The sequence below is a fragment of the Acomys russatus genome, chromosome 19 (assembly GCF_903995435.1).
Source record: "Acomys russatus chromosome 19, mAcoRus1.1, whole genome shotgun sequence".
NCBI lineage: Eukaryota > Metazoa > Chordata > Mammalia > Rodentia > Muridae > Acomys > Acomys russatus.
This window is the reverse complement of record NC_067155.1, coordinates 57,670,497-57,694,002: the sequence shown is the minus strand read 5'-3', so window position 1 is coordinate 57,694,002 and position 23,506 is coordinate 57,670,497. Positions and strand designations below refer to the sequence as shown.

The window sequence follows — 23,506 nt, the reverse complement described above, 5'->3', positions numbered from 1 at the left end:
CATTGTGTGCTACATTTGTTCTTCTTTGCTGGCGTTGATCTGTGAGGTGATTTAATCTGCTAGAGTAGTAGTTCTGTCACAGCAAGGAGAGAGGGTAAGGGCACACTTGAGATTTTCTAGGGCATTCATGTTGGCAGTAAGAGATGAATGCCACCCCCTCCCACGGCTGTGCGCGTGCTAGGCAAATGCTGGACCACGGAGCTACGTACTCCACTTCAGCCCAGTAGGTCTCTTAAATCTCAGTACCTTCTCGAAATGTTGTCACTCCTGTTTCTGAGATGTCTGGGAAGGGTTTGTGTCATTTGCATGTTGCCTTTGCCAGTGAGATGGAGTTAGTTTGGGGCAGGAGATGGGCTTATTTCTAGTATGTAGGTCAGCCGAGGCCCTTTCTAGTCCTAAAGCTGAGGCCCCTGATGTCATGGAAGCACAGCATGGAGAAAGCAGGCCCACACCTGCATTTCTTGTCTCCTGCAGTATTCGCTTCAAGGTGTTAAACCTTGGTTCATTCTTACAAACATGTAGGTTTTATTCTGTTAGGATCACTGAATCTAGTCTTAACTCTGGGGCCATGTTGCAGCTATACGACGCTGACCATGAACCATCCTGTGTGAAAGCCTTGTACCAAGGACTAAGACAAAGAATCAGCATAAAATCTCATTAAGTTGGGTATATGGTATTGGGAAGAGCATTTGTCTTGATTCTGTTTTAATCTACCTGTGTAGCATTGCCGTGATCTGACTCTAGTGGCCTTCTTTCTTTTCATGCGGGCAGGCCCTACCAGTTCAGTTCATCTTTCAGAAAACCTTCCACTGCCTGTGTAACAGATGCCAGACAGTGTTGAACACACTTTTCTCCATCCCCTCTTTCTTGTAGTAGGTTCTTCCTTCCTTTCTTTCTTTCTTTCTTATTTATTTTTGTTTTTTCGAGACAGAGTTTCTCTGAGTAGCCTTGCCTGTCCTGGACTCACTTTGTAGACCAGGCTGGCCTCGAACTCACAGTGATCCACCTGCCTCTGCCTCCCGAGTGCTGGGGCCATGCCTGGACTGTAGGTAGTTTCTTAACAAAACAAAACAAAACACACAAGCAAACATATCTTCCAAGAAGGACTGTATATACTGTCTTCCAATGATGACAGGTAGATGCCTGTGGCAGTAACTATCTGAGACTCTTGATTCTTGGGATGGTGTGGCCACTCTTAGAAGTTGTTTTTATTGCCCCAGGAAGACTACGGAAAGAGCCGTGGACTTTCTTAAATTAGAGGGCATGGCCATGAGCTCTAGTCATTGCTAAATTGGGCCCGTGACGGTTTCTTTGTGTTATTTTCTAATCCTCCAGGGCTAATTTTTAACATTAGCCCTATGAAGGAGATGGCAGAATGGGAAGAATTTATGTTTCCAATTCAGTTGTGATTTAAATCCACCTATGTTTGGGACCTGTCATTTGCCAGGTTTATGGTTGTGAATGAATTATTTAATGTTAGGAGTTTTAACTTGTTTAGCTGTGTGGTTGGAAGGCCAGAGCCCTATGGGGAGAACTCACATTCTCAGTGTTACTCAGATACCCAGTGTGCCACGATGCTGGTGGTTGTTGAGATGGAAATTCTTCGTTTGTTTGTTGGATATTAAAATCTATCTTTTTTGTTTTGTATTTTTAGAATTTATATGTAATTATGCATTTGCTTATTTTTAACATAAATGTATATCTAGGATAATTTGAGTATAGAGGTACTTAAAGGTTTGCTTCAAAAAATTCTTTTGGGAGAGTGAGGGATTGAACCTGTGGCTACACATACTAAGTGAGCATTCTCCTTTGCACTTTTCCAAGGCCTCTGTCCCGCAGGTCATCGCCTTGCAGGCTTCCTGTCTCTGCAGAGATGTACCTGAGCATTAGGCTCAGTGCTCATCCAAGACTTTGAAGTGAATAGATGGGAAAATTTGAGTATTAGAGTTAGGTATTTGTCAGAAATGGGGAAAACAGGGTCAGTGAGATGCCCCAGCAGATAAAAGACTTGCTGTTGAGGCTGAGAACCTAGGACCCATGTGGTGGAGGGAGAGAGACTTCCATAGACTGTTCTTTGACTCCCAGAAGTCAAAATTCTATACACTAAATAAATACTAAATGAAAGATGAGAAAAATAAGCAAGTAAGTAAGTAAGTAAGTAAATAAATAAATAAATAGAGGGCCGGTGAGTTATCTCAACAGTTAGGAGCATGTGTTGACTTTGTTTAGTTTCATCTCTGAAGTTTCTTCCAAAGCCATTTTGCTCCATATCTGGGGCTGAGAGGATGTGGAGCACCACCAGGGCTTACTGAACAGAACTGACACCCATGCTTCCTGGGAAGCGACAAAGAGTCTATGATGGGACGAAGCATTTGGGTAACTTCAACTTTGCTCTTATGAGACACTGATTCAAGATTTAAAACAAGCCTCTGAGTGTTAGCTTTATCTTAGTCATCTGTTAGGTGGTAAGACTTTTCAAGGAAGATTGCTATAATACTTAATTTTAGCTTTAAAGCAAAGGAACTGAATGTTTTGAAATAACTGGAAGTTTCCCAGTTCCTCTGGTTGAACTAGTTACAGAGTCTGTGGCACTTTCAGCACACTGTTGTGTGGGCAGCTTTGTAAGGAGCACAGCAGGTGACAGTGGCTCCCCTCTGCCACCGAGAGCAGAGGCACAGGAAGTTAGTGCAAATGCCAGGGCTAGAGCACCAGGGTTAGAAAACAGTTTAGAATCAGCCAGATATTTATTTGACTGTTGAACCACGAGGGTGTCATAGGTGAAAGTGCTCTAGTGAGTGAGTCACCATGCGTGGATTTCCTGGGGACAGACTTAGCCAAGTGTGCAGGTCTCTAATGTGCCCTAATTTTCTAGCACTTGAACCAAGGTCACTGTCATCCTAGAGATTCGCACTGTGTGTGGTGCTCCCTGTCTCTCCCCGTCCCCTGCCCAGGGCTCTCAGGCGTAAGAGCATGTTCTTGGCTGACGTGATGAATGCTCTCCATATCTTCTCCTACTCGAACTATTCTGTCTTTATTTCATCTCCTCCTTTCACATTTAGAAATTAATGTTAGGCTTTCTGATTAAAGTACAGCGACAGTCCTTTTATTAAAGGAAACTACAGGACTTGAACAGAAAGCTACACAAGGGTGTGGGCACAGCACTGAGAAGGTGGGAGCAGCCATGGGATAAGAGTTACCTCTGCGGGTGTTGAGGGCTCATGGGCTGTTCTGGTGTCAGGGATGGCTTGTTTGCCCAGGCCTTACATAAATGCAGTGTTTGCGTGTGCCTAAGATGGGCTTTCTCTTTAACAGTCAACTCATCTCCCGAGTCCACCTGACGTGCTGTAAATATCAGTGATGCCAGGCCTGGTGCCTATACCTTTGCTCCTAGTGCTTAGGCAAGTGGGTCTTTGTGAGAGAGAGGTCAGCCTGGCATGCATAATGAGTTCAAGGCCAGCCAGGGCTATGTAGTGAGGTCCTGTTTCTCCTTCCCTCCCCCCCCCTCTTCTTTTGCTAATTCCCCCCCCCCCCCGAGTCTTTTTTTTTTTTAATCTCTAAAAAAAGATTGCCCATTATGTCAGCTATAGACTAATAGGTAGATTTCTGAGCTCCAGACAGTATTAGTGTGATTATTGTTTTTATAGCTTTTCTTTTGAAGTTAAACTGCTCTTTGGGATAAAGAAATATGCTTATTTTCCCCCTTGAATGTGACCACTGTGCCAGTTGGCTGTTTTATCACCTGGGTAGTCTCAGTTGTGTTGCAGATGGTTACTTTCCTGCCCTGTGCTCTATACAGTGGCTGGCTTTGTTGGGAAGGGGCTGGAGGGCTGGGGATCCATGGGCTGTATGAGAAGGACTGTGGGGAGCCAGCTGTGCTCTGACCGGTGCACGGTTCCAGTCTACAGCTACCTGAGTAAGGAGCTCTGCTCTCCTTTGTATTTGATGTTCAGTTCATCAGGCAGAAGCTTCAGCAAACCTGAAAGTAGAAATTTGTGGAACGCACAGCCGGGCATACAGCCTCTGCTTGTGTGTTTTAAGTTCCATGTTTTAAAATGTGTTTTAAAAGACAAAAGGCCTGCCGGGCGTGGTGGCGCACGCCTTAAATCCCAGAACTCCAGAGGCAGAGGCAGACGGATCGCTGAGTTCAAGGCCAGCCTGGTCTACAAAGTGAGTCCAGGACAGCCAAGGCTACACAGAGAAACCCTGTCTCAAAAAACCAACTAACCAACCAACCAACCAAACAAACAAACAAACAAAAGGCTCAACCGCAGCAGAGGCTTGCTAAGGAGTCAGGGATCTTATGCTGCACGCTAAGTAATATGCCTTAGCTGCTGCTCAGTGCTTTGTCAGGTCTGTTAGCAGCTGCTTTCAGAGGAGCCTTTCAGCTGCTGTATTGCCCTGGTGTGAACTCCACGTCCTGAGCTAGCTGCTGAGGTGGGGAGCGAGAAATTTCTTGGAAGAAAGAGTGTCTTTCTCTGGGGAAGAATCCCTTATTCCAAGTCCTTGGGACCAGATGTGTCAGGGTGTAGATTTCAGATTTTGGGCTGCTGATGTACACTTCACTGCCTTGCTGTCACTAATGGGAATATGTGAATCTCAAACACTTCCAAAGTGTGGATTTAGGAATATTTCCAGTGTCAGATTTTTGTGTTAGGAACTGTCAATTTGTACTTTTGTCATCATCATTGTCATCATGACATTGAGACAGTCCCTGTACATCTTGCGGCCCAAGTTGGCCGCAAACTCATGGAGTTCCACCTTTCTTTGCCTCCTGAGTGCTGAGATTAAAGGCTTACACCACTATGTTTCAACACTTATTTTTAAAATTTTGTTTTATTTATTTACATTAAAACATTTAGAAGGGTTTTGTTTTGTTTTGAGATAGGGTTTCACTGTGTAGCCTTGGGTGCCCTGAAACTCACTCTGTACGCCAGGCTGGCTGTGAACTCACAGAAACCTGCCTGCCTCTGCTTCCTGAGAGTTGGGACTAAAGGCATGCGCTACCATGCCAAGGCTTTTACCTGGTTAAAAGCTTTAAAAAAAATTATATATGAGAGTTTTGCCATGCATGTCTGTATGTTCACTGGGTGTGACCTGTGCCCGTATATACGAAGAAGAGGGCACTGGCTCTCCTGGGATTAGAGTTAAGGGGAGCTGTGATCCACCAAGTGGGTGCTGGGATTCCAACTTCTGTCCTCTGAGAGCTGCCAGTGCTCTTAGCTGCTGAGTCATCTCTATAGCCCCTTATTTGCTTGTAAAATAAGTATAGTTTGTAAACTGAATAGGGAGTAATAATTGAAAATAGTTTTGAAAAATATGGGTATTTTACAGTAACTGGCCAGGCAAATGAAAAACATTTCAGCAGCATGTACTGATTACTGGCTTATTTTATCTTGTACTCACCACGATGAGCTTGGAGAAGTCTTGATGGAAATTCTCCCCACATCCCTGTCCCACAGCCCAGAAGGCCTGATGTGTGCCCTTCAGTGGTGTGCAGTTGAGGATGAATGCTTATTTTATCAGCTTGCTTTTAATGCTCTATAAGTAAAGAAAAACCAAAACTATTGCAAATCTCTTGTTTTTCAGGCTGAACTCACAGGAATCAAATGGCGTAGGTACAATTTTGGAGGGCATGGGGACTGTGGACCCATAATTTCAGCCCCAGCCCAAGATGATCCAATCCTGTTAAGTTTCATCCGCTGTCTACAAGCCAACCTGCTGTGTGTATGGCGTCGTGACGTCAAGCCAGATTGCAAAGAGCTGTGGATATTCTGGTGGGGAGACGAACCCAACCTAGTGGGCGTGATACATCATGAGCTGCAGGGTAAGGGTTTGGTTTTTCCTTCAAAATTATTTATATCAAAGTTTTCTGAAAAATGATAAATTTTGGACATGTTAAGAGTTGCTTAAAACAGAGATCCCAGGCGTCAGTCAACAGTATATTTGTCACTCTCCCCTCTCCTCTTCCTACATTCCCTTTCCCTTAAAGTCCCTTGTCCTTCCCAAGGCGTGCTGAAAATCAGAATCTTATAAAATCATTTACTTTGTTATTATTTACAGACAGGGAGTTGCCATGTAGCTTACACCTGAAGTGCTCCTTCTGGCCTAGCCCCTTGCACACTGGGATGCAGCGCTCACCACCTCTGAAACTGGTGGTGTTAGAGGAAAGGACTGCATACCTGCTGTGCTGTGTTTGGGTGGAGAAGGCTCTGGCCCGCTGTCTTTAAGTTAACAGTGAGTTGTGAGTAATTAGTAAGACAGATTTTTGAACAAGAACTTTGCCCACTCCACTTGGACTTTGCCAGCTCAACTCTTGGCCAATTGAGAACATCGAGATTTAATGCAGCCTTTACTGCACAAAGCTCGAATTGGCCTTGGGTAGTGTTTTGGAGAAAGATAACTTTCTGTAAAGTGTCTCAGCATATTTCCCTTACTGAGTCCAGAAATACTAATTTTTAATTAACTAATTTTTGACTTTAATTTGCATCTGACATCTAGAAGCTTTGAATGGAAGATATTTGTCAGTCTAAACTGCTACTTATATTTACTATGCACTTACAAATGCAGAAAACGTTATCAGCAGTTTTTGAGTTCTGGCAGACATCTTTACTCCTCTATCCAACGATTTTTAGTTCATATCCTACAGAATTTTCTAAGTCAAGACAAATTCCAGTGTTGATGTTTTTGAGCCAGGCCTTTCCGTGCTGCTGGCACTACCCCCAGGCTCACGGAGTGCTGTTACAGGCTGCGCACCACACTTGGCTAGCCTACCTCTCAGTGGAGAGGGCTGCAGGCCCTTCTCACCTGGGCGGTGGACCCTAAGCTATACTCTAGTTAATTTGTGGTTGAAGTATTGCACGCATTGCTGAGATATTTTGTTAGTTTATGTTCTTATTCTTTATTGCAGGAAGACAGAAAACAAATTCCAGTGTATTCTTGTGGGTCTGTTTGAAAGGTTCTAAATTTGCCTAAAGGATTTCCTGCCAAATTCTTCAAAACTTGTTGGCAGCCCTGTTTTTTTTTTTTTTTTTTTCCTTTTCTTTTTTGGTCGGTGGATCTCCTGCCACAGCAGCTAGGGGGCAGTACAGCATAGTGGACTAGAGCTAACCCTGAGCTTGCAAGTCTCTCTCCTGATACTTTGGTGTTTGTTCTGTAAATGGACATTCTCTTTAGGTGAGATTGCTTAATAGTGGGCTCAGCAGCCGACTCTCAGAAGTTGTGTCCACCTTAAAACCTGTGTGTAGGCAAAGTTAGAGATCTATGCCACCTGTGTTTTGTTTTTTCAGAGTCTCTAAGGGCTTTTAGGTGGCCCTTGCTACATTTGTGTTTAAATATTAAAATTGCATTCTTTTAATTTTTTCACATGTGAATGATTATAGTTTTAAGCATTTTTCTCTTCTAGTTTTGACTTGTTTTGTTGAGATTTCAAGATAGAGTTTCTCTGTGAAATTCTGGCTGTCCTGGAACTCTGTAGACCAGGCTGGCCTTGAACTCACAAAGATCCGCCTGCCTCTGCCTCCTGAGTGCTGGGATTAAAGGCGAATGTCACCACTGCCCAGCTCTTCTTTAGTTTTTAATCTTAAAAAAAATATTTTACCTAACACTGATTGATGGATTGAGTGACCTATTAATCTAAACTAATATTGATTGATTGAGCGGTTCGTCGATTGATCTGCTGTGGGAGGGCATAGCTGTGGAGTTCTCTCTCTATCATGTGTGTCCTACGGCTTAGACTCAGATAGCTTGGCTTCACCGGCTGGGCCATCTCCCAGCCCTTGTCCTCTATTTTTGGTGACTATTCTGGGTTTTCATTTTCTGTTTCTCCTTCCTAATCCCTTAATTCGCTTTGTAACAATTGAGAGTCCATGCCTCCCACCTAATTATGAGCTTGTTTGCTCCTGACAGTAGAGTAGGTGCTTTTCTCGGAGACCAGCTTGTCACCGAGCTAAAACTTTGGCTGCTATTTTTTCCCTAGTGGTTTATGTCACACCCGAAGTTCATTAACTTGAGTATACTTTGGTAGAGAATTAAGCAAAGATTGACTTATTTTTAAATTAAAAAAAAATTTTTTTTTTTTATGTCTGAGTGCTCAGAAGAGGGCGTCAGATCCCAGTGTAGATGGTTGTGAGTCACCATGTGGTTGCTGGGAATTGAACTCAGGAATTGAAGCAGACAGTGCTTTTAACTGCTGAGCCATCTCTCCAGCCCTAAACCTTTTTTTTTTTTTTTTGAACCATAAAAACACTACTTTTTTTTTTTTTTTTTTTTAAATCAGGGCCTCACTTAGTAGCTCTGGCTGACCTAGAACTCACTCTGTAGACCAAGGTGGCCTCGAACTCACAGAGATCTGGCTGCCTCTGCCTCCTCAGTGTTGGGGTTAAAGGCGTGCGTCAGTGCCTATGAATGCACTACGTTTTAGTTAGACAGGACAGCAGAATGACCGTGTGGAAGAGGACAGATAGAGCAGTTGGTGTACTTGCTGTTTGCCTGTGTGCATGAAGCCGATGTGCTGTCTCAGCACGGCTTTCCTTCTCTTGCTAAAGGAATGGCATCTTGTTTGCATGCTCTTTCCTGTTGAGAACTGTGGAGTATGTGCTTTTTCTGAGCAGCCACAGCATCCTTGAGTGTCGTCTTCTTTAAGTGTGCTGAATGTTGGGAATGGTGTTAGAGCCAGTCACACAAATTGTCCTCTTTTGCATGTAAAAGTGGCTGAAAGAGTAAATTATATGGCTCAACTATTAGGAGATATGTGAAATTTAATTAGAAAAGTGAGTGGCATAATGGCGGTGAAGGTGACGTGTAGAATATCCAGGAACGATCAGAGGGACAGTTCCTGTTGGTTCCCTTAGAACTGAGAGTATTAAACGCTTCCTTTTCCAGTCTACTTAAGAGGTATTTTATTTTAGGTAAAATAAGCTTTAGCAGAGTCCTGCTAGCAGACGTGAGTGTTAGGCACAGGGCAGTGCTATTGCAGTGCTAACAGGGACACTGAAGTACTGCACTGCTAGTGTTTTTTGGTTGTGTTTTGTACCTTGACATGGTGCTAGTAAATACCACTGCTGCCTCAGCACCCATGAGTACACTGTGGTAAAGTAGCCTTATGGAGTGGGAGCACTCCGCCAGGATGCAAGGGGTTGATTTATAACAGTGTACTTGGAATGCTGGAAGGCTCTGGAGCCCTGTGAGGGGAGATACTGCTGTGCTCAGAGCCTGCTCTGTGGGGGCATTGTGTGGCTCCTGATTGCTTGGTCTCCAGAGCCGCATAGTCACTTAACAGCTGGGAGTCTTTGGTCAGTTTGTTTAGCTGATCGTCGTCTCAGTTTCCTCCCTGTAAATTGGATTATGATGCTGAACTTAATGAAGCCCCAAGCTCGCACACACAGCCCTCACTCTACAACTGTAGCTGTCGGCCGCTGCACTGCACCGACAGCCACGAGCTCAGCGATGAGGGTCGACTCTGTTCTGTGCAGCAGTTAGTGCTTGCTGCTGCCAAAGTCTGCTTTCAAGCTGAAATAATTACATTTTCTGGTGTTAATGTTTGGGTGGGGCAATGAGGGAACAACAGAATGTCACGGTAGCAAAGGTAACACACATAGGAAATGTGTCTGGGCCTCCACTTTTTTTTTAATATGGGTGTGCATGTTGCAGGACATGCATGTGCCACTGGTGACATGTTATAGAGATTGGAGGACAGCTTCTGAGAGTCCTCTCCTTCCATTGTGGGTTTTGGGTCTTGGCTGCAGGTCTGCAGGCTTGCATGGCAAGTACTTTTATCTGTTGAGTCATCCGACTGGCACCTTCTCCAAACGGTTGTGTGAAGAGGACAGCCTGTTTTTGACTTGCTGTGCGCTCTAAGTAGAGTGGTGACTGCTACCACATGTCAGAGCAGGGCACCCAGTGAGTGTGTGTAGTCATTTTTTTGGCTGTGTGAGTGCTCTGTCTTTGAGTTTAGCTTGAGAAACTTAGTCTAAAAGGGGTGTAAAAGAGGCACACACACTGGGCTATGCTCAGAACACTATTAAGAATATATGAGAGAGGTAGACCAAGATGGCCTTAACCTCATAGGGATCCCAAGTGCTGGGATTAAAGAAGTATGCACCGCCCCTGGCCTAAAACATACTTTATTTTTCTATTTTCTGTTTTTTAAAAATATTTTTATACAAAAATATATTTATATAAAGTCTTTATTTTATGTATATGAGTGCTCTGCTTTCATGTACGCCAGAAGAGGGAATCCGATTCCATTATAGATGGTTGTGAGCCATCATGTGGTTGCTGGGAATTGAACTTAGGATCTCTGGAAGATCAGTTAGTGCTCTTAACCTCTGAGCCATCTCTCCAGCCGTTTTTGGTTTTTTGGAGCAGGGTTTCTCTGTGTAGCCCCCCTGGCTGTCCTGGAACTCTCTCTGTAGACTAGACTGGCCTCAAACTCACAGACATCCACCTGCTTCTGCCTCCAGACTGTTGGGATTACAGGTGTGCGCCACCATCGCACAGCTCTAAAGCATTTTTATTGCAATTTTCTTTTCCTATATTTTGTTCTGAGTTAGTTTTCCAGCATTAAAGTGGTTAGTTTTCACTGTCTGTGTGGACATGTATGCTCACTTACATAGCTGACTTAAGTTATACATCCTTAGCAGAAGTGACATTTATTAATCAGTAACAAACCACTATTGTGAAATTATGGAAAGATATTGACTCAAATGCTTTCATATGAAGAATAGAAAAAGATTCAGTGAACTAGAATTATTAGGCTAAACATGCTTGAAATTGAGAGAGCAAGCTGAAGTCTAACTTTCTATTGTAAATAACATCAGTGTGATACTGCAGGCAACTTACTGAACCATGTAATTAGTTTTTTTAAAAAGAAAAACGAGACATTTATACCAAGATTGTAGTGAGCTAGAATGTGAGGGGAAGGGTCATGTTCCACTGATAGGAAAATTAACCAATTGGCAAAGTTATGAAATTATTGCTTTAGGGAAAAGTCAAATAAAGTTTTGATTTGGGGCTTATTATTGGTAACTGGGGCGTCATGGTCTAATATCTTTCCACTGACATGAAAACCCTATTTATATACAGTGACCCCAACTAAGAATCTCTTACGGTATATGTATGTTTGCACCCTTCTGTGGATCTCTGCACACGAGTGCAGTTGCCTGAGGAGTTCAGAGCCTGTGGATCTCTCTCAAAGATGGACGTGTGTGTCTGTGAGTCACCTGGTGGGTGCTGGGACCTCTGTCAGAGCAGCAGGCACCCTTTGCTGCCAGGCCACCTTCCAGCCTGGAAAGCCTCTTGTGATGATGTGTGGGTTGTCATTAAACAGACGGGGTGCTGGTTGGCAGGAGGTAAATTACATTTCGTGCGTGAGTGGGAGTAATTTTGGTGAGGTGTATGTTGTGTGCTCTGGTCTTTGTCTGGCGTTTTTTGAGTATCTCCTTGTTTGGCCATTTCCCCTGCCCACTGGTTTCTACTTTTTCTGTCAATGGCTTGGTCTGTCCATAGCACACTTTTTTTGTTTTTGTTTCTGTTTTTTTTTCAGATAGGGTTTCTCTGTGTAGCCTTGGCTGTCCTAGACTCCCTTTGTTGACCAGGCTGGCCTTGAACTCACTCCGATCTGCTTGTTTCTGCTGTGCTTAAAGGCATTTGCCATCACGCCTGGCCCGTAGCACACTTTTAAGATTTAGTTGGGCTTATTATACATTACAAGGATATAAAGATTTCTTTGCCCAATAAAATTGTTTGTAGCCCGTATTTAGGGAGGCCAATATAAGTGTATAAATGTGGAAAACCAGAAGACTTCTTACATGTTACTAGAGCTAAAGGCCAAATTCAAGAAAGAGCTGCGAATCTGAACATTGGATTTGAAAGGCATTAGACACATGGGTATATGTGTAGAGAGTAGGTCTTGGCTTTCTTGGCACTTTTGTTTTTTTCCCCTGGCAAATGACATCGTGTCTCACTGTTCCTTTATATAGGAAAGGCCATATATGTCCTTGACATAAACTGGGCTTTATGAAAAGAGCTTAGATTTTATGGGTGAGCGAGGTCCCCACACAAGATCCCCCTGTATTTGTCACTGTCCATCGTATATGAAATGTAGCTGCCCCAGTTGGAAACTAAAGTGGGGAAGACATTTCTGGTTTTCATGTCACTAATAGTGCTGGAGCTGAAGCCTGTAACACCCAGTTAGTCTGAGTAATCCCTGGAACCGAGCAGATTCCATGTTGATAAGAGGAATGGAAGAGAAAAGAACCGTAACACTTCTGGTCCATAAGAACTTGATACAAATGCTCAATAGGTGTTAGCATCTACTGTCTAAAGTATCTTGCTGAAGTGCTAGGCCCTGCCTGTGGCGTTTCAGGGCTGCCTCTTCATCTCCACTCATAAACCAAGAGACCTGTGGCAAAACTTGGGGCGAAGCGGCTGGCTGCCTTGTGTTGTTCTGCAGTACAGGAGATGAGCATGGCGTGTGAATCTCCACCTGAGCTGCTTGTCGAGTTGTAAGTCCACTCTTGGTGTGCTCTCCTGTGCTTTTATAGTTGGAAGTGAGGACTCATGTCCTTAGCCACCAGTATCATTAGCAGCTAGGGCTTTTATAACTGGCCTCACCTACAGGAGCCACAGGACACAGACAGGCTTCTCTGACGAGTCCTTGGCACTCACTGTAGACTCAGGGTGTGGCTTCTGCTCTGTTAGGCATTTCTGGATGCCCTGCTGCCCTAATGCTGCCCAGAGAGTCTCTCAAACCCTTTATGTCTAGTAGGTACTTAGGGATTTTCTGTAGAGTTCATCTGGGTAAATATTTTTGAATAATTTCCCACAAGTCCTGGGCCACGTAACCTATGACAAACTCACTGTTGGTGAATGTGCTGTCTGTGTGATTGGGTCCTGTTTTGGCCCTGGCTCTTTCATACTGTGAGGTCAGCACGTGAGATTACCCTCTTGCGTCAAGCCCATCGAGGCTGAACTGAAGGCCTTCTGCATTGCCCACTCAAAGGGGCATTGGTCTATGCTGCTGTGGTAGAGGAACTGAGTGTGAACTGGCTGCCAGAGGCATGTGGTGGCACAGCACTTTGCAGTCTACATTTAGTCAAAGCAGAACCGGCTTGACTGAAGAAGGAGATAGAAGAAACAAAGACAAGTATTTTTGTTTTGGAGCAGATTGTGTGTGTACCTCGGGGAAGCGAAGGTTAGGGCCCCAACTGCCTGTCATTAGCCTCTTTCCTTATGCGCAGAATACCTGCATTTTTAAGAAGTTACCTTTATTTCTGAATTTTCTGGGTACAGGGGCCCCGGGGTGGGAAGATGCTTTTCTGAGCTAAATATGAGTGGCTTATGTTTGGCTGGCTTCTTTCCTGATGCAGCAGTGTCCTGGAAAGGCTTGAACCTCGTAAAAATGTCTCTCCCCTAAGATGACTTCTTTTTCACAGTTGATCTTGAACTTGTTTAAATGTGAGCTATTTTGGTGTTTGCTATTCATAAGGAAGTATGTTATTCACACAGAGATATATTTAGCTTAAAGGAGACAAATTCAGATACTCTGTTGAGTTTCAGGTACTGTATTTTTAGCTTATTTTAAAAGTAGCTGGAAGATATTTATAATGAAAAGTATGCCTGCAGTGGCATTCTTGGACAAATTACTTACACATTTGATTGTTGAGTGAGAAACAGCATTTGCTAACAATGACCCATCTTGTGGAAATGTTTGTCATAGTGTTTGTCATTTTTATCAAGAGCAAAGGAGGGTTGAGGCTCTTGCCCTGTTGCCTCAGGAAGCACTTCATGACCTCAGCTCAGCTAGAGCCGCAAAAAGGTCGGGACACATGAATGCCTAGTCCCCTAAGTGTAAAACATTTTATTAAAAGAAAAAGTTAAATGACTTAAATATCCGGTGCCAGTGATTCGAACAGATCGCATGGAATTCTGTTCGGTTCTTGTTGTGAGGTGACCCTGGCTGGGGTGTTGTGGTGTAGATGCGATTATGGTTAGCCACGGCACACTTAGTGCTGAGTGACGACGCCTGACCTGTGAGCAGGTGCTGTGAGAGCGTCCTCTTAATGATTTCAGTCACCATGCATATTCATTTGTAGATGGCTCTTAGGCACATGCAGAATATAGAAATAAATGTGGGACATTTGTCTCTCAGAAGCGGAAAAGTAGAATTGTTAAATGCAGAAAGCAGCCTTCCAAGAGGGCCTTACATGTAGAAGGAGGCAGAGCTGTGAGGAAGAGGGAGCCAGCTGCCAGCTGGGCCTTAAAGAATAGAGAGGCTCATGTGGAAAAGCCCCCGGATGATCACACGAGAGGTGCAGGGGTGGAAGAGTCAAACATGAGCAATGGATTGGGAAGGCATGCTGCCTGGCAGGGACAGAGGGACCCAAGGCTGCAGGTGAGATGGTGGACTTGGTATAAGCACTTCATATGTTTCCTCACAGTGAGCAGGAAGGTTCTACCCCTGCCTTTCGTCCCATTGTGACTAGGCCCAGCATGTGCCTGACACACACTAGGAGATCAACAAGCACATTAGAAGTTGTGTGAAGATGATTCCTCTAGCACTGGGGACTGTCTTGGGCCATGCAGGAAGGTAGGAGACATGGTTTAAGGAGAAAGCATGACTACATTGAAATCCATCTCCCCTTTCCCCTCCTTGGCCCACTTCCTCCTTCCTGCCTCTCCCCTTGTGTGTAATGTGTACATTGGTGCACATTCTCTTGTGTGCTTCTGCATGTGGAGGCCTGGGGTTGGTATTACATGTTTTCCTTAATTGTTCTCACCTGATTTTTGATGGTCTCTCACTGAGCCTGTCTATTCATCTGAGCTAGGTGGCCAGTGAGCCCCAGGGATCTGCTTGGCTCCACCCAGCTCTATGTGTGGGAGCTGAGCCTGAGCTGAGTGTGTGCTTGTGCGCCAGGGAGGACTTTATAGGCGAGCGGCTCCCAAGCCTCAGGGTGTCCATCCTATATTGAAAAGACAGTTTCAGAATTCTCCTGTTTTCCTGAGAGAGTCATCCTTTAAACTGTTAAAAGCAGTTTGAAACCGATATTGCTGGGACTCCTGGGAAGTGACTTGCTCCTTGTCCCCTGTGCTATAATTTCTTCAGGCTTTTAGCCAATCTGCTTTATCTGTGAATCCACCCCCATTTCCGGGTAGGAGCCCAGCCTTTTTCAATTTTTTTTTTTTTTAAATGTGTAGCTGTACTTTATTTAGATATTAAAGTAGGAACTTACAGTTTTATTTGAAGTTAATTGAATAAGTTTTCATAAGTCATTTTTTGATGTCATAGATAACCGTCACTCGGCCAAAAGGATGTCTGTGCAGAAAGGAAAGGCATTTCATGGTGCTTATGTGTCAGAAGCCAGCTGGGTGAATGACCTTGTCACATAGTAACGGATGTTCATACAGTGCTTATCGCAGGTGACCTAGTAACAAGGAACTGACTATCTAAGGCTCAGGTCCCCACTCACCTGTTAACTGTTGTTTTCTGGTGCTTACTCATTCCTCATCGCTGCTGACAAACGTTGAGCTCGCCCCTCCGCTCCACCTTCAGGAGCTGAGCTTGCAGATGTGGGCCACCATTCTTGGTTACTGTATGCATCACGCAGTGCTTCATTGTTGAGAAAGCTGTCTCCCAGCATCTCTGGCCGCGCTGTGTGAGGAAGCTAGAGCACGGCCTGAGCAGGAGCCGGCCGAGTTTCTTCCGAGCATGGTGCTGCAGAGCTAATAAGTCTGTTTGCTTTGCAAGGATTATGACTCCACATTCATGCTGTGTGCCATAATGAATGTTTCTTTTTCATGTATTTTATTTGTAGAATAATTTTTATTTGTGCTTATTGTGCCTAATTTTACAGCAGCAATAAACTAGGAATATATAATGGCCTGAAACCAGACAGTAATCAGATATTTATAGTTAATGTCTTGGGTGCCAAGTATGTTGATCAATCTTTCAGTAGAAAGTAGTTTTGCATTTATTTTTTTCTGTGTCTTACTTTGAATGACTTACAGGGAACTATTCAAGATTCTGCTGGTTTGTCTTTACCCCTGGTGTTGGTTAAATAATATGTGGCACAGAAAAGCAATTAGTGAAGATCATAGGAATTGCTGGTGCCCAGATTGGAGGACATGTTGGTACTATGGATATTTTGTTTCCCCCTGAGACAGGGTCTCTCTGTGTAGCCTTGGCTGTCCTAGTCTCGCTTTGTAGACCAGGCTGGCCTCGAACTCACAGTGATCACCTGCCTCTGCCTCCCATGTGCTGGGATTAAAGGCGTATGCCACCATACCCGGCTAGATATTTCATTTAAATTCAGGGCTATATAAAATGGCAATGAGTTTATTGGGTTTGCTTTATGTTTTAAAATATTTTCTGTGGCTTCACCTTTGAACTAGACATTATGAAGGCTTAATTCTTGTTTGGTCTTTCATAGTCTGGAGGAAGAGAGGAGACTTGTTGATAAGTGTTTAGTTTTACAAACTAGCTATTGAGTCTAATCCTTGATTTTACTGATGAGAAGATCAGTCACATGGCCCCAGGAAGGCATATCGTCCTCTCCCTCACTCCATGGAAGCAGGTGGGGAGGAAATCCACAGTCCTTTGCTTTGTTGGAGAGCAGTAAGAACTGAAGACTAAACTACAAAGTCCAAGAGGCCTTGCACATTGGGAAGCCGTACGCGACACTTGAGTTGTCAATGGCTTTTCTCCCAGCAACAGGTTCATTTTAGGTATTGATGTTGGAACTATAATTGACAATAGCAGTTGACTTTCTTCTTTTTAGAGTAAAGGTCTCTGCTTGCTCTAGTAGCTCCCAGAGGACAGCCGTGGGTCTGATGCAGTGCCAGGGTCACCTGCCTGCTGGGCTGTGCTGGGTTAGACGCTGACAGTGTACGGGCAGTCTCTCTCTGCGGCCTGCCTTCAGCAGACTTGTTCATAAGAACAATGTGCATTGATGAATGCCGTGAGAAAACCAGGAGGTGTTAGGCCTACTGTCCTGTATGATTTGATTATTAGGACTGAACATACTTAATTTTGTTTCCCAAATAATAAGCTAAAGGTTTTTTGGGGGGGGTGGGAGAAGGGGCTATATACTATACAGATTAACTTTGAATACCACAGATTGGAAAGTAATTAATTTAGCTAACTCCATATGTACTATATTTGTGGAAAAATTTTAGCTCTAATTGTTTGGGCTTAAAAACAAATCCTTCTATAGAAAGGGCCAGTTTACAAGTATTGTCAGTGTGCTCAGGTGAACAGACTGGCAGATTCTGATGTACAGAAACTTGATTTTTTTCCTCTTAGTTACTTTTATTCAAATAAAGTAGTAGTCCCAATCATTTCTAGAAAGTAGCTTAATTGCCATTATTGAATAATTGTCCCCCCTCACCCTGAGTTTCTGAAGAGATAACTCCGTGCACACTGAGTTCTAATGATGGACATAGCATCACAGCTTTGGTACCGTGTGCATTGGCTCCGTAGCATCTTTAATTGCGTCAGCAGATACTTGCTGAGCTCCTCTTACAGCACGTATCTCAGACGCTTGCAGTGCAGTCACACTATCCCTGGGAATGCGTCCCACCATAGCTAGCTAGAAACATTTTTTAAAAAAACTTTTTAAATTCATATATGTCTTTTGCCTGCATGTGTATCTGTTTGCCACATGTGTGCCTGGTGCCTGAGGCTAGAAAAGGGCATCCAATCTCTTAGAACTGGAGTTACAGATGGTTGTGAGCTGCCATGTGGATCCTGGGACTTGAACTCTGGTCATCAAGTGCTCTTAACTGCTGAGCCATCTCTTTAACACCCAGAAACAAATTTTAAGCTGAATATAATAGAAGATTAAAATGTAAAGTAGGCAGTCCTTGAGAATGAAATAGTGGAACAGAACCCACTTGGTACTTGGGACAAGTGGCTGCCTTTATTAAGTTAAGCAAAGCTTGGGAAGTTTAGATTCATTTTTCTCATCTATTTATCATATATCAACCCTAATTCCTAAGTTGGCTGCTTTTAAGTATAAATGAAGCTATGGCGGCCCATGCTGGAGCTTAGAAGCTGGAGGGCCGGCACTGGTGGTGAACGCCAAGAAAGGCTCTCGTCTCAGACTCTTGCTGCCCTGAGTGAGCAGTCACCATTTGCCTCATCGGAAAGGGGCTTTGTCAGCAAGGCTATCTGCAGCACGGTACTGTCCAGGGCATTCTGACTCGCTAGTCTGTTCCATATGGCAGCCATATGCCACACACAGCTATTGAAGTTGATCCTTTTTTTTTTTTTTTTTTTTTTTTTTTTTTTTTTTTTTTTGGTTTTTCGAGACAGGGTTTCTCCGTGTAGCCTTGGCCATCCTGGACTCACTTTGTAGACCAGGCTGGCTTCGAACTCACAGCAATCCGCCTGCCTCTGCCTCCCGAGTGCTGGGATTAAAGGCATGCGCCACCACGCCCGGCTTGAAGTTGATCTTTGTTACAATTGAATATATAGTTAGGACCCTGGTAAAGTTCAGATCCTCAGGCATGACACATTTCAGTTACTCAGAGGCCACATTTGGCTGGTGACATCCAGTTGGGCAGTGTAAATAAACCCTTTTTATTGCTGTGACAGTTCTGTTGGCAGCACTGGTCTGATTGGGCTCCGTCCTATGGAAGAGGTGTTAGAGGTATCTTCTGAGCAGAAGGTCCTAGCAAGGTATGCCGGGAAGGTGACCTCTGGCCAGAGATTGTTCATTGCAAGTGTCAGATGTTTCTCCTTCTTTTCCGAGATGGTAGTAGATTGACCTATGATGGCAGAGAACTACTTTGTTAGTGGATTTCTAAGGTCTATCTCATTGACAGCTCACATGGTGAGCCACCCCGAAGGCCTGCCATTTCCAAATGCTGCCACTGCTGTTGGCTGGGGTGGGGAACTTCTTTCTCATGGAACCACTTTATTGTGTACGTTTTTCTTAAACCGAGTGGCTTCTTGTACAGTTAGGCTTCTGTGCCAAAGAAACTGCAGCAGATGAATGGGCTAGTTCCCCCCCCCCCCCCAAGACAGGGTTTCTCTATGTAGCCCTGGCTGTCCTGGACTCACTTTGTAGACCAGGCTGGCCTCGAACTCACAGTGATCCACCTGCCTATGCCTCCCGAGTGCTGGGATTAAAGGCATGCACCACTACGCCCAGCTGAACGGGGCCAGTTTTAGATCTCAGTGTCCGTGGTAGACATGATGGTTCATTGTGACTCTCAGCATGACAGATCTCAGTGGTTTTCTGTGGCAGATGGTTAAGGTAACTGAGGCAGGAAGACTGCCAGCTTGGGTGCCAGCATTCCTTGCTGGAGGGAGCCTGAGTTGTGTAAGTGGAGAAAGCAGGCAGAGCTCTAGCTCTCTGCCCACAGCTGTGGCTGCTACATGACTTAACCACAAGTCCCTGCTACCTTGTCTGCCCCATAGTGTTAGCCTGTGTCCTGGACTTGGGAGCCAATGAACCCCCTTTTCCCCAAGTTGCTTTTGCTGGGGGTATTTCCTCACAATTACAGGAAAGGGGGCCAAGACAGCTGGGCTGTGTGGTATGCTTGCACGCCTATGAGCATACACACATGCGCTATGAGCAGTTTGCCTGAACATCACCTGGGTTACGTCTAAATTTTCCTTGGAGTTTTAGATTTGGGTAGTTTTTTTTAAAGAAAATTTTAGGACAGTGGTGTATAGTGCATGAAATAAGGCGATTTGCTCAATGTTAGTGCTCTCAGAGGGTCGGGGAGATGTGAGAGCTCTTGTCATTCCCTCAGCAGTGTTCTGCAGGAATGTGCTGATGTGGTGACCGGACTCACCTTCAGGAGCACATTTTGAAATGCTCCCAGTCAGATTGTTTCCACTTTAATTGGCTTAGTAGAGTGTGGCAATTGATTACTCAAAACATTAGAAAAAATCAGGAGGAAATGATTAATGTATTAGGAATATTTTATTTCAAGAGAGAACCTCATTTTGGCTAAACTGTGATTAAATCATGTTAGAATTAAAACCTTCACTCAGAGGAGGTTCACTTGGAAATATGGGCTCACTCTGTTTGAACTGTTATCTGAGATCCTACCATTGTGTGCCATCTGAGAAGGGTCATCTCCAGGCTGTCTTGGCCTTGGGGCTCTGTGAGCAAGTCTAGGCCCTAATGGCAATGTGACCTCTCACTCAGAGGTTGGCAGAGAGCAGTGAGGCAGAGCGAGAGAAGTACTTACAAAGGAAAGGTTAGCATGGCTGAACGCACTGATTGTGTGACAGTGTTGCTTTGGTCAGAGCTCAGCACAGTGTAGGATGGTACTAGTGAGCTGGACAGGCCATGGAAAGAGCCAGGAATGGTGGCACATCTTTAAAACTAAACAAACAAAAAACCAAAGCCAAAATCAAAGTTATATAATGATAATCTTCAGTTCTTTTCTTCTTTTTAAAAAAATTATATTTATTTATTTAGTTTTTCGAGACAGAATTTCTCTGTGTAGCCTTGACTGTCCTGTACTCACTTTGTAGACCAAGCTGGCCTCGAACTCACAGCCATCCGCCTGCCTCTGTCTCCCGAGTGCTGGGATTAAAGGCATGTGCCACCACGCCCAGCTTTTTCTTCTTACAATACAAAAAATTGAAAAAGTTTCTTAAAAGAAGTTGGACATGAGGCATATTATATGAGTTTATGGCCTCAGAGCAAACCAACCTCTTGTATGTGCACAGATAATGGGTGCCCACCACGCTGGCAATTTAAAAACCATTTAGGCCCAGAACAGTTCTCAGAGTTATTAAATATTCATCTGCAGGTCTATTTTAATTGACTGAGACGTATACTTGCACTCATTACCATGGATGTCCCTCTAGTCTGTCCTCAGGGTGCAGTGTATATGGCGGGTCTTGTGGAGCTGTAGCCTGTCCAGCCTTTAGTGTGTGCTCAGCCAGGCAAACTTGCAGGGTTTCTGAAGCTTTATCCTTCAGCTACAATAGTCGAGTTACCTGTAATCAGAGCAACCAAACCTTGTTTCAAAATGACAGGTGTCACATGAGTAACATTGTAAGAAAATTTTGTACAGAGCTGTGTCTGCCAGCCCTGCAGAGCCAGGATACAGCCACCCCTCCAGATGACTGGCTTTCACACTTGAATATTGTCGTGAGCTTGTGGAGCCAAGCAAGGCCATGTGTGTGGCAGTTGCTACTTCCTTGATACCAGAGTCATTGAAAATGACCCTCTTTTTCTCTGCTAGAGGAGGATTTGGTTCTGCCAAGATGGCTCCTTAGTAGTTGGTGCCATGCTTGATGAGCCCTTTGGGGTGATGGAATCTTTTAACTTTTTATGTTCCGGATCTAGAATCTGTCATTTTGCCAGGGAATTTGGGAGCCTCTGGTTGGGGATTTGGGACCATGGTCTGAGTGTGAGGTGCTAGTTACGGTGCAGTCAGGTAAGAGTTCAGTGACCAGATCTAGATAGGATGTTTTGGATGAAGTCCAGCTGTGGTGCAGTGGCAGACACTTGGTTAGCTTTCCCCAAGGCACACAGCGCTTCGTGGCTCAGGAACACAAGCTTCGACTTGTATGGCATTGTTCTTAGGTTTGTATCTCTAGTCATGCCAAAGAACTGTGCCTCCTCGGTTTCTCACTTGCTTTAATCCCACAAGGTGCAGTTGCTGTCAGCCCAGAGAATGGATGGATGGCAAATCAGGGACAGATAATGAAGCAGACAGAGAGCTCTGTGCTGATGGTAAGAATGGCAGCACCTCAAGTTCTGCTTGCATGCCAGAAGAAGCTAGACGAAAAAGAGTGAAAAGTGACTGGAGACTTCCCCCTCCCCTATGGTTTTTGATACAGGATTTCTCTATGTGGCCCTGACTATCCTGGAGCTTACTATGTAGACCAGGCTGGCGTCAAATTCACAGAGATCAGCCTGCCTCTGTTTCCTGAGTGCTGGGATTTCAGGTTTGCACCACCACCATCTGGTTGGAAGACTTTTCTTTTTCTTTAAGAATGTGTTTAAACTTCCAATTTCCTTTAGATTTCTTATCTCTTATGTATGAATGTTTTACCTGCATGTATGTCTGTACACTCCGGAGAAGGACATCAGACCCCCTAGAACTAGAGTTACAGGCAGTTGTGAGCTTCCATGTTGGGTGCTTGGATCCAAATCTGGGTCCTCTGCAAGAGCAGCCAGTGATTTTTAACCTCTGAGTTAGCTCTCCAGCTCCATTAAGGCTGAGTGTCGTGCCACAGCCGTCTAATCATAATACTCAGGAGGCAGACATACGGGATATAGGTTTCTGTTAGTTAAAGGCCAGCCTGGGATACATTGTGAGACTCTGTCTTTAAAAAAATAAAATAAAACAAAGAAAAGAAAAGAAAAGAAGTTTCCGGAGTCCATTGCATTCTGGGAATACTTTTTTTTTTCTGGGGGCAGAGGCGGGCTGAGTCACAGCTCTACAATGAATGGCTGAAGGTGAAATCTAACTTTTTTCCCCTGATGGCATATGCTTGCTGTTTTCATTACTGATTTCAAAGTTTTCATTAGACTGGTGACAATGGGAAGATAAATCTGTGTGCTGCAAAAGGCAGGCCACTTGAGTACTGGATATAGAAGGCCATGGAGTCAGAAGGAAACAATGTGTTGCATATGCCTGCACTCACTGGTCGGTGCCCTAAGTAGGCTGAGGAGAGGTGGTGAAGGTGCTGTGCTCGCTCCTGATGACACTGCTGCGTTCTCTTTTGTGACATTACCTTTGCCAGGCCTGCAGGCTGGTTAGCTCAGGAGGGTGACATACTGAGCAGGAGTTGACAAACAGGTAAGAAAGACTACCCAAGGCAGACTAAAGGAAGACCTTGTAGAAGGTGACTGAGCAGTGGCCCTGAAGGAGCTTGTAGTAGGGACTGAGGCAGTGAGCCATGTTGAAAGCGAGGTCAGCAGTTAAGGCTCAAAACACCTGCTAAAAGCAAGGGATTTTAGATGCTTGTGACTTAGGAATCAGAACATCCACACGCTGGAAGAGACTGTCCAGAGACCAGGCTCCAGCTCTTTACCACGTGCTGTGGGGCTTCAGTTCTCCTTGTGCTTAGCCCTGGAATTTAGAGCCAGTAACTTCTCGGTGACAACAGTTGGAGTTTGGCATCTTCTCCCTACCTGGTCTAGCCAGTCTCATGGTCGGCTGGAAATTACTGGTGCTTTGGCAAATTAGGTTCTGTGAGGTTCTCTTCTCTCTCAAAGCATGCGGGTTTAGTCTTAATTTGTGCACAGAAATTTGGAGTGAGATTGACGTTTGGAAGCAGACCACAAGACATGATACTGTCCGCCGCTGACATGTGAAAACATGCGTTGAAGCCTTCCAAGCCCCACTTTGCAAACACTATTGCCACATGTTATTTCCCTTCATAAAATCCCATTTTTGCTCAGGGTATCTTAATTACCAAAAACACTTATACTGCTTTGGGGGCGCTGAGGATGGAACCCAGGCCTGTGCAGGCCAGGCAGGCCCCCCAGTCTCCAGAACTCATGACACTGGGTGAGACCCCATCTTG

At 44.5% G+C, this 23,506-nt stretch overlaps 1 protein-coding gene across 4 annotated transcripts in view; it reads left to right on the top strand.

Moving 5' to 3' along the window:
• Med13l (mediator complex subunit 13L) overlaps positions 1-23,506 on the top strand; it is a 213,432-nt gene that overhangs the window by 29,843 nt on the left and 160,083 nt on the right. For 3 of the 4 annotated variants that reach the window (XM_051161616.1, XM_051161617.1, XM_051161615.1), the window contains exon 2: positions 5,587-5,824. In XM_051161616.1, the coding sequence (XP_051017573.1) occupies positions 5,587-5,824 (238 nt within the window). Of the gene's footprint in view, positions 1-5,586; positions 5,825-23,506 lie in introns of those variants that run through there. The other variant, XM_051161619.1, reaches the window with a different exon arrangement.